This window comes from Pelophylax lessonae (genome assembly GCF_965119305.1).
Source record: "Pelophylax lessonae genome assembly, chromosome: 5".
In the NCBI taxonomy this organism is placed as follows: Eukaryota; Metazoa; Chordata; class Amphibia; order Anura; family Ranidae; genus Pelophylax; species Pelophylax lessonae.
The window spans coordinates 445,810,154-445,827,275 of NC_138772.1; the positions used below are offsets into that span (position 1 = coordinate 445,810,154).

General features: G+C 42.3%; 1 protein-coding gene across 4 annotated transcripts in view; it reads right to left on the reverse strand.

Annotated features, from left to right (window-relative positions):
* Window positions 1-17,122, reverse strand: part of NCOA2 (nuclear receptor coactivator 2) — a 244,430-nt gene that overhangs the window by 102,017 nt on the left and 125,291 nt on the right. For all 4 annotated transcript variants that reach the window (XM_082259561.1, XM_082259562.1, XM_082259563.1 and 1 more), the window contains exon 4: window positions 7,238-7,341. In XM_082259561.1, coding sequence (XP_082115687.1) covers window positions 7,238-7,341 — 104 coding nt within the window. The remainder of the gene's footprint in view (window positions 1-7,237; window positions 7,342-17,122) is intronic.

Consider the following 17,122-nt stretch of genomic DNA (forward strand, 5'->3'; position numbering starts at 1 on the left):
CATTGGGTCCCAAGCCCTACACTACAGGTCCCTCTCAAAAAATTAGCATATTGTGATAAAGTTCATTATTTTCTGTAATGTACTGATAAACATTAGACTTTCATATATTTTAGATTCATTACACACAACTGAAGTAGTGCAAGCCTTTTATTGTTTTAATATTGATGATTTTGGCATACAGCTCATGAAAACCCAAAATTCCTATCTCAAAAAATTAGCATATCATGAAAAGGTTCTCTAAACAAGCCATTAACCTAATCATCTGAATCAACTAATTAACTCTAAACACCTGCAAAAGATTCCTGAGGCTTTTAAAAACTCCCAGCCTGGTTCATTACTCAAAACCGCAATCATGTGTAAGAATGCCGACCTGACTGCTGTCCAGAAGGCCATCATTGACACCCTCAAGCAAGAGGGTAAGACAGAAAGAAATTTCTGAACGAATAGGCTGTTCCCAGAGTGCTGTATCAAGGCATCTCAGTGGGAAGTCTGTGGGAAGGAAAAAGCGTGGCAGAAAATGCTGCACAACGAGAAGAGGTGACCGGACCCTGAGGAAGACTGGGGAGAGGGAAATGCCAAAATGCCTGAAGTCCAGTGTCAAGTACCATCCACAGTCCGTGATGGTCTGGGGTGCCATGTCAGCTGCTGGTGTTGGTCCACTGTGTTTTATCAAGGGCAGGGTCAATGCAGCAAGCTATCAGGAGATTTTGGAGCACTTCATGCTTCCATCTGCTGAAAAGCTTTATGGAGATGAAGATTTCATTTTTCAGCATGACCTGGCACCTGCTCACAGTGCCAAAACCACTGGTAAATGGTTTACTGACCATGGTATTACTGTGCTCAATTGGCCTGCCAACTCTCCTGACCTGAACCCCATAGAGAATCTGTGGGATGTTGTGAAGAGAAAGTTGAGAGACGCAAGACCCAACACTCTGGATGAGCTCAAGGCCGCTATCGAAGCATCCTGGGCCTCCATAACACCTCAGCAGTGCCACAGGCTGATTGCCTCCATGCCACGACGCATTGAAGCAGTCATTTCTGCAAAAGGATTCCCGACCAAGTATTGAGTGCATAACTGAACATAATTATTTGAAGGTTGACTTTTTTTGTATTAAAAACACTTTTCTTTTATTGATCGGATGAAATGTGCTAATTTTTTGAGATAGGAATTTTGGGTTTTCATGAGCTGTATGCCAAAATCATCAATATTAAAAACAATAAAAGGCTTGCACTACTTCAGTTGTGTGTAATGAATCTAAAATATATGAAAGTCTAATGTTTATCAGTACATTACAGAAAATAATGAACTTTATCACAATATGCTAATTTTTTGAGAGGGACCTGTATAAATGGCATTGTTTCAATACACTGCACTAACGATGGCTAAAATGTCCGCAACAGCTACATGTAGTTTGGAACAAATGGCTCTCTAATATGAGGCCATGTTGCACTATACATCAGCGGTTCTAGATGTGCATCTAGCTGATGGTGTGTAAAATGGAATGATTTGCATGGCTCTGCCCACTGTCTTGAAATGAAAGAAGGAACAATCTTGCGATATGTGATGGAACGACACACATGAATACCATCTGATTTAGTGGTGTTACAGTGCTATGCATTGATTTAATTGGAAGGCTTGGATTCCTTTAGCCCCGTTTACCATACCCTGTATGTTTCTGCTGTCTTGCAAAAACAAAACAGTTTCCTCATTTATAGTACAAAGGTGGCATTGCTTTCTCCTATTCAATGAGTATCACAAACTTTGGGAACACCCAAAAAAGGGGCTGAAAGAGCTGGGAACTAGGGCAGTGAAACTGCCAAATTGAAGATTTAGGCCTTATTCACAAGGGACATACTAAGGCTCCATTCACATTTTTGCAACTACAAAGTCGTGCAATTACCATTGTGACTTTACATTACGCCTTTGATGCATTTTTGGATGGGTGCGACTTGGATACGATTTTGGCTGTTGACTTTTGCTTTGTCTATTGCACAACTGATGTCGATAACATTTAGATGCGACTTTCATGCAATGTAGGAGAGCTTTATATTGCTCCAAAACAATGCGGTGATATCACCCTTCTCCTGCGCTTAGAATCCAAGCTCCCCGGCCGCACTTCCCACAGGACTCACATATGGCATCTCAGATGGCTAGAGTCTTGCTGCCCAAAGAAGGACTGGGGTAGTCCAACAGTACTATAGGCAAAAAGAAACAAAAAAAGGGCGCACCGACCCAGCGCATTATCCTCAATAATAGGCTTTATTTGTACAACATGTAAAATGGCTACTCACAAAGGTAGAAAAATAGTCATATCAAGCTCAGTCGCTCCAATGTCAGGAATAGTCCATGTGTTAGTCCATATTTCCATTAAGATGACGGCTGACATGTTTCGAGGCTCAGGCTCTTCCTCAGAGTGGCTATTTTCTACCTTTGTTTGGGAGTAGCCATTTTACATGTTGTACAAATAAACCCTATTATTGAGGATAATGCGCTAGGTCAGTGCGCCCTTTTTATGTTTTTTTGCCCATAGCTTTATATTGCTGTCTGTGGTACTCAAGTCGCATCAAAGTAGTGGAGGACCCTTTTAAAGTCCCATATATTTCAACAGCTACAATTGAAATACATGGGCTGCAACTTGTCAAGAGACTGTGTCTAAGGCTCCCTTCACACCTGGGCGTTTTTGAGTGTTTTTCAGCTCCAAAAATGCTAAAAAAAAAACCCAAACATTCCAAAACGCCCAACAAGTGAAACCCCATTCATTTAAATGGCCCCTGTTCACATCTGAGCGTTTTGCAAAACGCCTGTAGTTGAAAAAAGTACATGAGCTTCTTTTTGGGCTGATTACCAGCGTTTGATAGATGTCAATGCCTGCCTCCAAAAACGCCTGAAAATCGCGGTAAAAATCGCTGTAAAATTGCGGTAAAAAAACACGGTAAAACGCTACGCTCAAGTGTGAATGCAGCCTTAAGTCACACGACAATTCGCACAAGTGTTAATGGAGCCTAATGAGGAGATGCACAGGTGTTCCCTGCAGTCAGACCCATTGATATCAATTGAGATGCAGCAGCTGCATGGACAGACACTGCTTACAATCTGATATCCATTCTTGCGCACCATCCAAAACTTGTACAGTGTGCATTTGGGGCTGTGAACCCAACACAGATGTTAGATTGGGAGAAGCGTCTTTATCTCTGCTGCACCACGTCCCAATTGAAATCAATAAGACTGCCTGTATAGGGGATGCAAGAATACTTGTGCATCCCCGCGCGGGTTACTGCCCTCCACAGGCGTGTGCTTTAGCCTGCCTTAGGTGAACGAGGCCTTAGGGGAAATATGGGGGGGGGGGGGGGGGGGGGGACTCATTTAACTCACAAATGATAACTACAGTTCATGTTAGTGAGTACAAAGATTTGAGGTATTACTGTTATTATGTACCTAGAGGTATTTATGTGACCTCCACACTTCTATATTTTCAACATGGTATTTCAAACAGCAGTAATAAGTATGTTTAAAAAAAAAAAAATAGTAGGTCGTAATATTACCAAAGGTTAACCAGAATTTTCCATACTCTACCCCTCCGAGGCACAGTTCAGATTTATTCAACCTTTCACCTTGTTTCTGTAGCAAGAAACAGCCTTTATTACCGATCATGACATCATCACCAGGCTTGTAAGATTCCTTCAGGGGCAGATCAGTCTCTGCTAATGTAGGCACACCCCCAGAGCTACATCTCCCAGGAGCCCTTTGCCTACACACAGAGTGTGGATAGGCTCTTGGGAGTGCAGACAGCATTATTTTGCTGAGAAAGAAATCCATGCATGTGAAGTGCAGAAAGCAGTTCAGCAAAGGCACTGTGTTGTCAGCCTACACAGGAAGGCCTCTGGATTTGTGTTAAACAGATATTTTCCTGTATTTGCAGCATTTTTAAAAGGGATAATACATAAAGGATTGTGTATGCATCACAGGCATTCATTTAATTTACTTTATTTTATCTTATCCTTACATAAACTAAAGCTGTCCTGGGAAGGGGGTTTAGGACTGCTATTTAGGTCTGTTTCTAGCACACCTGTTCCACCTCATTCAACAAACTCCCAAAGCTAGCTGGCTAAAAATGTTAAATAGTCATATGTAAATTTTCAGATTTATCTATGTGAAGATTCTTGAAGTGTATAAACCCCAACAATGACCTGAAACCCAAACAATGAACTTCTATTATTTGCTCCCTTTTGACCTGTTAAATCACAGGTGTCAAACACAAGGCCCGCGGGCCAAATGCGCCCCCCCCCCCCCCCCCCCAGGCCATTTAATGCGGCCCTCGCACCTCTCCTGTAGCTGCGGCACCCCTTGTCTCTGCCCCCACCTTGTCTCTGTAGTGGGCAGCAGAGAGGACAGAACTCCTTTGCCAGATCCTGCACTCCTCTGTGCAGCTGCAGAAAGGCTTGTCTTTGCCCCCCCCCCTTTCTCAGCAGTCTGCAGCAGAGAGGAGAGCAGAACTCCTCCTACAGATCCTGCACCTCTCTGTGCAGCTGCAACACTACCTTCCCTTTGTCTCCCCTGGTCTCCGCATTCAGCAGACTCTGGAAACTGACTCCAACCCTCCTTTGGTTCTCCTTCAGACCCTGTACTTCTTCCCAGATCCACCAGCATCTTATACCTGGCAGCAGCACAAGTTAAGGGGGTGCATTGTGATGGAAGGGAGGGTGACTCTTGACTTCTGATGGTGCGGGGGTTCTTGACATCTCATGTAAGGGGGCATAGGGTGCTCTGGACATCTAATCCTACAGATGTAACCGGCCCTTTGAGGGCAACCATAATGCTGATGCGGCCCGTGATGAAATGGAGCTTGACACCCCTGTGTTAAATATACCATTGAAAGGGTTTTATTATAATTGTTCAATATTCACCGAAGGAAAAAAAAAAAAAAAAAAAAAAAACGCGATCATGTCAAACGTAGAGCTTTTCTGTAAACATTTTCTGAATTGTCTCAAAAAGCCTATTTAGCCCTCCCATTTCTTATCTTGGGACAGCAGAATGATTAGCCTTTGTCTTGTAAAGACGGAAGGGTAGGACGGTGAGTAGGAACCTCTTACAGCACCCGCACATTGGAGTTGGAACTGTGCAGAGGCAAGTATCTGTGACAGGTCAGATCGCTTATTGCTGGAGGGCCCAAGTAGTGTACAAAAGAAAATTGGGCAGGGCTGTCATCAAATATTCTGTCTTTTTAGCCCACAGCACGAATAAGCTGGTGACAGATGCATTAAATTTAGATCCATCTATGGCTGTTCCCATTCGAGAGGATTTCGATCTAATAATTGACTTCTCTTAAACAGGACTGCTGGAAAATTTGTGTCTAATCAGGGCATGCAGTCAATTGGCTGTAGCACTGGTTAGTGTATTCTGTTCAGTAGATTTTAGTCCCCGCTGTCAGATAACAATAATGCAGCGGGGTGGATTCCCTCATCCACTGAATGTGTGTTGATGGGGAATCAGTTTGGTTTTTCTGAACAGCCGGCTGATCAAAAAAAAAAAAAAAGATTAATCTATGGCCAGCTTTAAGGAGCCTAGTTAAATTTCTGGCATTTTAACAAGAATTTTTCTGTAATTGGAGGGTCTTTAACCACCTGCCGACCGCCCCATGCAGATTTACTGCGGAAGGGCGGCTGCGCATAATCGCGTAGATCTCCATGGTTATGTGCATGTGGTCTCGGAGGCGTGTGCCAATCACAGCGGGAGGAGCGGGCGCAATCGCCGTCAGCCTCCCTTCAGAGAAACTGACAGGAGAGCCATCTGCCTATGTAAACAAGGCAGGCAGCTCCCCTGTCAGACAGGCACAATGAGATCCTATGTCTCAGCTAAGTTGAAACACCGATCTCTGTGTGCCTGTCACAGAGCCCCCCCCCCCCCTTGTGATGTAAGGAAGGGAGGGTGACCCCCCCAGTTAGTAAGCACAATTAACCCCTTTGATCACCCCCAGTATTAACCCCTTCCCTGCCAGTGTCATTTATACAGTGCCTATTTAGCACTGATCACTGTACTGGTATCACTGGTCCCCAAAAAGTGTCACTTCGTTTCAGATTTGTCTGCTGCAATGTCGCAGTCCTGCTAAAAATCACTGATCGCTACCATTAATAATAAAAACAACAACAAAAAAAAGTCCAAAAATCTATCCCATAGTTTGTGAACGCTATAAACTTTGCGCAAACCAATATACACTTTTTTTTTTTACCAAAAATATGTAGCAAAATAAAAATTGGCCTAAACTAATAAAAATATTTGATTTTTAAATTTTTTTTTATTGGGAAGGTTTTATAACAGAAAGATAAAAATATTGTTTTTGTTTTTTTTCAAAATTGTCGCTCGTTTTTTTGTTTATAGCGCAAAATCAGAAAACCGCAGAGGTGATCAAATTCCACCAAAAGAAAGCCCTATTTGTGGGAAAAAAGGACATATATTGTATTTGGGTACAGCGACGCACAACCGCGTAATTGTCAGTTAAAACAATGCAGTGCCGAATCGCAAAAAAATGGCCTGTCATTAAGGGAGTAAAACATTCTGGGACTGAAGTGGTTAAATAATAAAACATGGCATTAATGTGCATGTATTGCAAACGTATAGTGTGTGTGTGTGTTATATATATATTATATATATATATATATCTCTGGTCCTCCTATGACACCGAGGCTGCCATCTCTGCCCACTATAGCCAAGAGAAACCCGCCGCCAGTCAAAGCCACCACCGCTGCTGCCAGCAGGACCGAGGAGCTGGCTCTGCACCCCATGAACATATCCTACATAACAGCCCACATCCGTACTCACTGATGCAAGTATCGTGTATCCTCCTTGCGGAAAATGCAGACCAGCCTCCGTAAACTGCGCGGGCGGGGTCCTGAATCCATCGCGATTTGACTGCTCTGGCTCTTTGTAATTTGTGCGGGCTTGCACAGCACAATTTAAGCAGGGCCGCTCTCAGTGATTTCCGGCTCAGCACGACCCACTCAAACGCAGCTCGCGACCCACAGTTTGGGAACTCCTGCTTTAAGGTATTGGCAATAAAATGCAAGATAAACTATTCTAACGCTCCTTTAGTGAAATAATAATAGATATATGTTGCCAGTGGATGTGAATGCAATGTAAAAATTTTACAAAAAACAATGCACAAGCCTACTACAGGTATTTGACCTGGCTGTTGTACAGGTAATAATGAAATTAAATTGTAATGTAATGAAAAAGACATACCTCCAGCATCATGGGTCCAAGTGTATCCTTATCTATGACACTTTGGCCTGTAGAGGATATGTCCGCTTTCTGAACTTCATCCTCATTTGCAGCTGCTGCTTTTTCTGCAACAGAAAAAAAAATAAATTAATAAAACAATACACAGTATGTCAGTCATACTCAGGAGATGCTTGTATACATACTCTAGCATTATACTTAGCAATACCAGACCGAGGAAAATCACCAGAAACTAGTGCATTGCTCAATCACAGCACCTGACTCTACGGAGGATCTAGAAAGGCCACTGAAGCCTGACCAATAAACTCTTCAACTTTACATTCTCAGTATTTCATGACTTCTGTTACTATGTGTAGACGTTGGGGACATTTAAAAGATATGCTATAATTTCCAGGGTGTTTTCCATATTTGTGCTTAGTCACAGGATGGTTATGAAGAGTAATTTCAGGTTCATCCACACGAAAACCACGGCTTAGCTGCCAAACATTACCTTGGAGTGGACTTAGCATTTTTGCTCGCCAAAGCCAACGTTTACAATCAAGGGACATTCTTGAGATTCCCAAATAGCTGGGCACAGCATCCCAAAGAGGTTTCCGTATGATTAAAATAACTCAGCTTTTTATATACCTCTACTCGTGTCACTCGTTCTGGACTGATTTTTATCAGTTTAGTAAATAAGCAGAGGCTCTAGGCATTTACAAATATTAACTGCTAACCAGATGTGACACGGTCTTATTTTGTAACAAGCAGCCAGACTCTTGTTAAGCACAGCTTAGGTTTTATTTCCTATCAATAGAACTTAAATTAAAAAATAACTTGGCTTAATTATTTCCATACCAGGCCTATTCTGGCACTCCTCTACTACATGTAAAAATCACCAGTTTTTTGCTAGAAAATTACTCAGAACTCCCAAACGTTATATATTTTTTTTAGCAGAGACCCTAGGGAATCAAATGGCAATCGTTGCAACTATTTATGTCACATGGTATTTGCGCATCAAATTTTTAAAACGTGTCTTTTTTTTGGGGGGGGGGGGGGGGGGCGGTTTCATGAATTGGAAAAAAAAATAAATAAAAAAAAACACCAAAGTTAGCCTAATTGTTTTCTATAATGTGAAAAGGTGATGTTATGCTGAGTAAATAGATACCCAACAAGTCATGCTTTAAAATTACGCACACTTGTGGAATGGCGCCAAACTTCGTTATTTAAAAATCTCCATAGGCGACGCTTTAAAGATTTTTACAGGTTACCAGTTTAGAGTTACAGAGGAGGTCTTGGGCAAGAATTGTTGCTCACTCTAATGTTCGCAGGGATACCTTACGTGTGGCTTTAACACAGTTTACATATGTGAGTGCGATGTATGCATGCGTTCACCTTTGCATGCGAGCACGTGGTGACTGGAGGAGCGCTTTAAACAAAATTTTTTTTTTATTAACTTTATTTTTATATTTTTGCACTTTCCCTATAATTTATTTTTGATCACTTTTATTCTTATTACAAGGAATGTAAACATCCCTTGTAATAGGAATATGACATGACAGGTCCTCTTTATGGGGCGATATGGGGAAGTTCCTTCGAAACACCAGAGGGCGGCGGGAGGACGCCTGAAAGAACGATCAAACATCTGAACTGCCGCAATGATTGTTCTTACGGTGCAGGGAATTGCCGGCTGAAAAAGAGGATATCTGAATAATGCCTGTAGCTGCAGGCATCTCCACTCAAAGTCCAGGACATCATATGATGGCCTTGGCCTGGAAGTGGTCTTAAGAGACAAACCAAAGCAAAGCAGAGAGCTGAATTGTGCTGTAAAGTATAGTTACCCACAACATAAAATTATTACATTTGTGTAATGTGGTGGTCACATAAAATTAAGTCCTATTACGTGAACCCTGGTAAGGGCCAATAAGGGCATCCTAGGAAGGCAAAATGTAGTATCAAGGGAGAAAACTGGGCAGTTCCAGTATTTTGTGCATATTTCACATAAATAAAACTTTGTATTATTTAAAAAAAATAAACATTTTCAGCAGTAGGAGCACTGTGCACAAATATTCTTCCTTTAATAAAGCAGCCAGCAGGAACAGAGTTCTAACACATTTTGTCCTAGGCACAGAGCTTTGTCAAAAAGGTGGTTTATGTTGTTAAGTGCTGCGTAAACGGTTGGCGCTATATAAATCCTGTATAATAATGTTTGTTGAGCAAGTGATGTGGCAAGCACAAATCACGTTGCATATTCTTTGGAAAAGTGCAGTGCCCTAACTGCCTATGCCAGTAAGGTGCGCATATAGATTATAAAAAAAAATGTGCAGTTTTGACCAAGGGTAAATAATGCCCTTGTATGTGCAGACAATTTACATACTTCCCGAAGCCTGGCTAAATTCCCAGAGATGGCATCATCCTGTCCTGCCTTATTGCCAGGTTGTTACGAAGACCCATCTAGCCGATTCAAACTCCTCTGCATACGCTCTCTACCCCCTCGCAGTACTTCGGCGTTTATCGAGGCGGAGGCAGAGGAATCCGTGGACCACACGTGTGCATGGGTTTGAGAGCTCGCTCATGCAATGGTGGGGATAAGCATTAATGCCTGGCAATGTCTAGGCATCATCCTTGACCTTGCTACTATCACTAGGAAAGGGTTCGGGTGGTATGCAAACAGCCTAAACCTATAGCAAAGGCATTATCCAACTTTAGTAAAAGGTGCACGGTTTGCTTTTTTCTACAGGCGCCTCTTACCTGCTTAGGAAGTATTTTAGGTGAGGGTGAACTAACGCTTTAATAAAGATTATTATTTCTGGTGTACAGTGTTCCTGTTGCTGGTACAATGAATTGCTTTGGTGGAGCCAAGCCAGCTCCTGAAATAAAACTATGGAGCATGAGGCCTAATCAAATTTAGAGAGGATTGTGGTACATTTAGTCCCCATTCACACTAGCGCGACTTGTCAGGCGACTTGGTCGCCTGACAAGTCACGGTGGGTCGCCTGCCATTGATTAGCACAGGACCCGTTCTAATAGGAGCGACACAAGTCGCTCCGACTTAGAAAAAGGGTCCTGTACTACTTTGGGGCAACCTGGAGGCGAACTGCATTGACTTCAATGATGTGAAGTCCGTGCATGTCATGCCGGCAAGTAGCATCGCCCCTGTGTGAACTGGGTCTTAGCTTTTTTTTTTTTTTTTATTAAACATGTTTGAGAAGGGCATTTCTTGCCATTATGGTGCCGAATGGGTAGATTTCACTTCCTGTCCTGGTGGCAAGAACTCCACCTCCTTCTTAAAAGTTGAAGCCCCCCCTTTTTAAATCCAGGGATTGTAAAAAAATAAAAAAAATCAGGAACCGCTAACAGAACACTTGGAATTGGACTTCCCCAAAAGATATAAAATGCCGTCAAGGGATTCAATTTCTTCTTGTTTGGAGAATGCCTTTAAAGCGATTTCCACTTTACTGAGAGGTTGACCCTAGCTTTAGAGCTTATAGAGTAATAACAGGTCTACCACTACACAACAGGACCCTCTGTGCTGCTACAATAATCCATCTTAAGCTGGGACAGGGTGTTTTACGCTAAAAAGCGAGAAAGTCCTTAACTGGTTGCTATAGCTGTGTTGACCTATTATGTAATATTGTACTAACCCCATTACCCTAATTAATTATTGCTAGGCTGTGACTTATAAAGCCCACTTTTTTAGATTTTGAGAGGTCATGGCGTGCCAGCTTGCCACTGCTGAGCCTAAAACGATAAAAGGCACACTGTATAAATTGACATAGTCACCGCAGCTAAGAAGAGCTCTTCAAATTTAGAGGTAGAGGACGACAGCATTCCACAAATAGTTCAAAATCACCACATCAATATGAACTTTCTCTGCAAGGCAGGGGGAAGACTTCAATGTTCAGCTGCCTTACGGCTCACACACCAAATATGTGCTTTAATCTGGCAAATGTAAGAGCAAACAGACATTTCCTACTGCTCTCTAGTAAAATCAGCACCGGGGGATTTCTGGCCTTTCATTTGAATCTTATCCCAGATTTCAAACTCAATCCGACCTTTTGTAAGCAGATCTGTGCTACAGTAATGTAGGCATGGAGAGGCATGGAGAGGCCTGAACATACATTGGAGCTTTGTAGGGTCCATCAAAAGACTAAGCTAATTATGTTAAATCATTTCCAGTACGTGGCAAGAACATATTTTCCCCTGCCTTTCTCTACATATAGAGATGTGCCCCGACAATAACAGGCTTTACGTAAAGCGTGGATCATCCAAAAAACATCTTCTGGGTTCTACCCCATATGGTCCTGAGGATCCCACTGGATAAAAATGGTTTCGAGAAAGGTTGGGGAAAAAAAATGATCACGAAGCCAATACAAAAAAAGAAGGCAGAAAATGTACTCTTTCAAAAAAAAAAAAAAAAAAAAAAAAAAACTTAAAAGAACCAGCCCCTCCAAAAATATTTTTTCTTAAATGATTGCAAAAAGTAAAAAATCGCAGAGGTGATCAAATACCACCAAAAGAAAACTGTTTGTGGGAAAAAAAGGACGTAAATTTCGTTTGGGTACGGCGTCGCACGAACGCGCAATTGTCAGTTAAAGTCGCACATCGCCGAATCGCAAAAAGTGGCCCAGACGTAAGACAGCAAAATCCTCCAGTGGTAAAGTGGTTAAAGTGTATCCAAAACCAAAAATGTAAACTAAATAAGATGACACGGCGGATTTAAAAAGAAAATTAAAAAAAATTCAATAATTCAAGAAAAGTTCTACTTTTAAATAAATTAAACTAGTAAGATATATCCAAGCAGCTCTTCTTCTGCTAGGGTGACTACACTTGCTAGGTACAGCAGCAGCATTGTCACCCTTTCCTGTGCACTCCGAAGTTGGGCTCCAAGCAGCCTTGGCATTGCAGCAGTAAACGAATGTTCAACTGCTGCTAGAGTGTGCACACATCCATAGAAGCTCATCATTTTCCCTTTAAAATTAAAAAAGTAATCTGGATCTGAAATGTCTACAGGATGAGCATAACACAAGGGGAAAAAATAAGTAGTAAACAGGAATACTACACATTTTAAAAAATGCAATTCATTTTTACACTTCAATTTTTTTGTTTTTTTAATAAGATATGCACATTGGCTATTTGGCTCACAAGTTCTGCAAAGCCTCGAGACCATGCCAAAAAATGACTTTAGTCAAAACTACTGATATAGGTTTGCTAGGTAACCTAAATGCAAACCAGTCTCCTCCTGAGAAGAGAAGAATCAGGGCTGCTCTGTGTAAAACCTCTGCACATCACAGTTAGGTATGACGTTTATTTATTTTTAAAGCCAACCCTTTAATACCACTTTAAGCTTTGACAATAAAACCTGGAAGTGGATTTGTTTCCATGTAGAGCTGCACTATATTTTTCACGCTCTTTTTTTTTTTTTCTGTATTTTGCACAATACTTGAAATGGTAAAAAAATAAAAAAGGAAACAAGTGTCGGGAAAGGAGCGTAGACCAAAAGTAAAAGGAAACACTAGCTCAGTGGTAAAATGCAGGAAATACATAAATCGAATTGAGAGACAGCCTGCCCATGGAGATCTTGTACAGCTTATTGTGAGCGGCTGAACTGGTATGCATTAAATCTCAGGATTTAATGTAGGCAAAATGATTTTCACTGGGCAAGAGGGATTCCTTTGTACACTGACAGGTAATTACTACCACCAATTTGAGATGTCTTAAAGTAGGAGAGAGAAAAAAAAGGGGGGGGGATTAAGAGGGTTGGGGGGAAGACTTAGGGGCCACACCGACTGGGGGCCCCTTCCCCAGTCTACGAAATGACATTTGCTATAGAGAAATTGAAATCCCTAGAGCATATTAAACTCAAGATCTTAGGACAGGGGTGGGGAACCTACGGCCCTCAAAGTCATTTGGTCCGGCTCCCCGTGCAGCTGAGTCTGTCTCTCAGCTGATCTGTCAGAAAGGAGCCGATGCTTCCTGTATAATTACGGCTCTGTTCTGACAGTCTGAGTGAGGCACAGGCGGAGTGATATCAAGGGCACTCCGCCTGTGACCAATACAGGAAACATCGCCTCTTCCTCCAGCCAGCATTTCTCACCAGCAGCACACACAGCAGTACCAGCCAGAGCCAGCAGTACCAGCCAGAGCCAGCAGTACCAGCTAGAACCAGCAGTACTCAAAGCAGTACCAGCCAGAACCAGCAGTACCAGCAATACTCACAGCAGTACCAGCCAGAGCCAGCAGAAGCCACAACAGTACCTACAGTACCAGCCTGAGCCAGCAGTACCCACAGCAGTACTAGCCAGTAGTACCAGCCTGAGCCAGCAGTACCAGCCAGCAGTACCCACAGCACAGTACCAGCCAGTAGTACCAGCCTGAGCCAGCTGTACCCACAGCAGTACCAGCCAGCAGTACCTACAGCACAGTACAAGCCTGAGCCAGCAGTACCCACAGCAGTACCAGCCAGCTATACTCACCAGCAGTTCTTTTCAAAACTTACCACCACAAAGTCGACTGCGCTCCAGACTGACCGACGCAAACCATGAAAACGAGTTGCAAGTAGCAACATCATCAATACCAGCTAACATCACACACCTCACCAAAGAGAAGCAGTTGCAGCCATCACATTAGGGGTGAGTTAATTAAATGTTTGACCAAATATAACAGGCACATTTTTAAGTTAATAATTTTGTACGGCCCCCAAATGATTTTATAAATACCCAAATGGCCCTTGGCAAAAAAAAAAGGTTCCCCACCCCTGTCTTAGGATATCACTATATTCAGGAGAGCAGGTAAATTGGGACCAGTAACACCATGTTTTCCAAAAGCGTTCCTCCGTATGGTTGATTAAGGCTATCAATTCCTACATGAAGGGAGTCTGGTTAACCTTAGCGAACCAAAGACTTAAGGGTGGCAAACGCTTACAGCAGCTCAGTGATAGGGGACTTAGATGTAGGAGAAGTGCTGCCATGTTATCGGGCATACAGATGTCACTGAATTTGAAAATCCAATGCTTGACTTGAGACCAAAAGTCCTGGAGCTTAGGGCACAACCAGAAGATAAAAACAAATTAAATAGCTGCGCTCAGTCACAAACCTAGATGAACTACAATATAAAAGAGTGAAGAGGCTGCCAGCACCAAGGATATGCTTTAGATCCACAAGTTATAACAAAAAACAGGGGGGGTGCAGCGCCCAAAAACATGGGCTAGGAACGGGCAACCCTGAGAAAACATTGGCTACAAACAGGTAATCATGGCAATACATGGATTTCCAATGATTCCATCCACCCTTGGACAGCAGCATTCTCAGTCTGAGGAAGAAGTTATCTAAAGCCTCGTACACACGCAACGATTATCGGCCGACCGATTGTCCGTCTTTTGTCCAGAGTGGCGTTTTGTTGGTTGGAATGTGCCTAGACTGCACACGAGAGTCTTGCTCATCAGATTTTTGTTTGCCCGAAATCTGTACTGACTGACAGAAAATCGGCCGTTGTGTTGACGGCCAACAAAAATTTTATAGCCTGCAAAAAAGTCGGAGTCGGTTGTCGAAAGCATCATACTAACAAGCCGAAAATCGGCCGATCGGACGTTGGCCGAAAATTCACGGCCAATAATCGATGCGTGTGTACGAGGCATCAGCAGATTTAAATGGACTTGACTAACAAATTAAGCTAAACTTTAGCAAAAAAAAAAAAAAAGAAAACTAATGCAGCCACCACCATTTAGGAATTGGTCCATATTGTGTGATTGCTGGTGCATGAGGGGTTGGTTAATCGCCACATGCAGTGAGGATCCCTAGGCCAATTCCACTAGGTGCGGATCTGACCACTCTATAACTTGAGGGTCAGATCTTTCTGGTAAGCAGTTCATCTCTTCTGAGCACACTGGTGGAGTGATCCCTGGATTTCACATTCCTTCCTGGTGTGGGATTTCTCTCCTATCTCCTATTGCACCTACAGAGAGGACTTTTCATCAGAGTTATACGCTTTGTCTCATCTGCAAAGAGGACTTTTTTTGTGTGCACTCATTATTCATGTAATGATTGTTTATTACAGCCAGAAGATGTGAAGCATGATTCCCTCTTATTCCAAGCACCTCCAGCAAAGCAGAGAACACTGTGGGAATAATCATATACGTGGTGGTGATTGATTTTAAAAAGATAGAGAAAAACCGAAACAAAAGTAGGTGTTTGGTCTTGCCTGATTGGTCACTTTGGGCAACACTATTTTTTTCCATATTTTATTTAGTAGTTTTTTTTTTTGTTTAAACAGAAAAATCAGGAAATCTACCAACTGACATCTTCAGATAAAACAAACTAAAAGCGCAGTAATAAAAACCAATAAACTAGGAAGTGGAAAAATAGATAAGAGATGGCAACATGATTTCTCACGATTGTCAGTGAGCGGCCACTGACTGAGCATGATGGGTTATGTAGTTGGAACAGTTGTAATATCTGCCCCTCCTTGTAATGATTCACATTTTTCTCAATGTGTTTACGAACACAATGCATAAGCTGTCTCATACCTGTATTATATAGCTTTAACCCACAAATATAACCCATGAAAGACGCCATTTGTTTTGAAGAAAATATGTGTCACGGTTCTGATTCACTGTCACACTTTAAGTATGTAAGCAGGATCTTAAAATAAAAGAAAAATAATAGAATTAAAGTGTTCTGTGCTGAGGCATAAAAACTGAAAAAATGGGGAAAGATTAAAGCGGAGTTCCGGCCTCAAACGACTTTTTTTTAACTAAAAAGACCCCTATAATACTAGTCCATCACCCTTTACAGAACCGCTATTCTCATACTTACAAGGTGTATAGTATTGGATTTTAGTCAAAATCTTACTTTTAAAAACGCTGTGAGCGTGGCCATCTTGGATGTGGGCAACTGAAGCCGCCGTGTAATCTGCTGTGTCCTTCTTCCTGATTCCAGGGAGTGTTCTGGGAGTTCTTCCTGATTCCAGCCACCTGGGAGTGATGACAAACAGCTCCCAGGATGCAATGCAAAGGCGGAAGTGATGTCGGTGGCCGTGGCCACAGAGGAGGGGAGAAGGAGGAAGTACAATCAAAAATGCCCTGAAAATAAGGTAAGGGACCCCCGAAAAAAATTGAAAATGCCCAATTGTTGATCAGCATGGCGAGCACTCCAGGAATCACTAAAGTTGCAAAATAGGCCGGAACTCCACTTTAAGTGTATCGGAATGGAAACAAGGATTTGTAGAAAATCAGGATACAGAAAGGAGAGACCATATACGTACAAAATACACGCCTGTAAAGTCACCTCTACAATTATCCCCCCATACATACACACAACCTCTGAAATTTGGAGAGGTCAGGCACACGGAGAGTAAAATTATTGTTAACAGCCACATGAAGGGAGAAAAAAAAACCTGCCACAAAACAAGTCAGTAATCAGGAAAAAGACCCAGGAACCAATGCTCCCCTTTCAATCCAACCAGCTTCCAGTATGGAAATTGTAGTACCATATTCTATTAGCTATCAAATATGTAAATGCCATATAGCCAGGGTTTGTTTGTTTTTTATCCAGAACACGGTACGCCATACCACCATTGTGCCCACGGCGACTTTTCACTTGCAAACACAGAAGCCTGCAATACTCACTACATCTGCCGGCTTCTATGTTTACAGGTAACCGTGTGCCTCTTGAACGGCTCAGGATTAGAACCTTACTTGCACTATCTAGGTGAAACCGAAGAAGAGGTCGATGTACCAGCTTTATAGCAGCGAGTACCACTACGTTCCAGCCCAAAAACAGCCCTGGCTATATGGCATTTGCCAGTGTGGCAGCTAATAGAACAGCCGTGATGTTAGAATAAATCCACAGCCAGAAAGGTAATGCTTCACATCCCACACACATAACATTACCTGCTTACCAGACACAAATG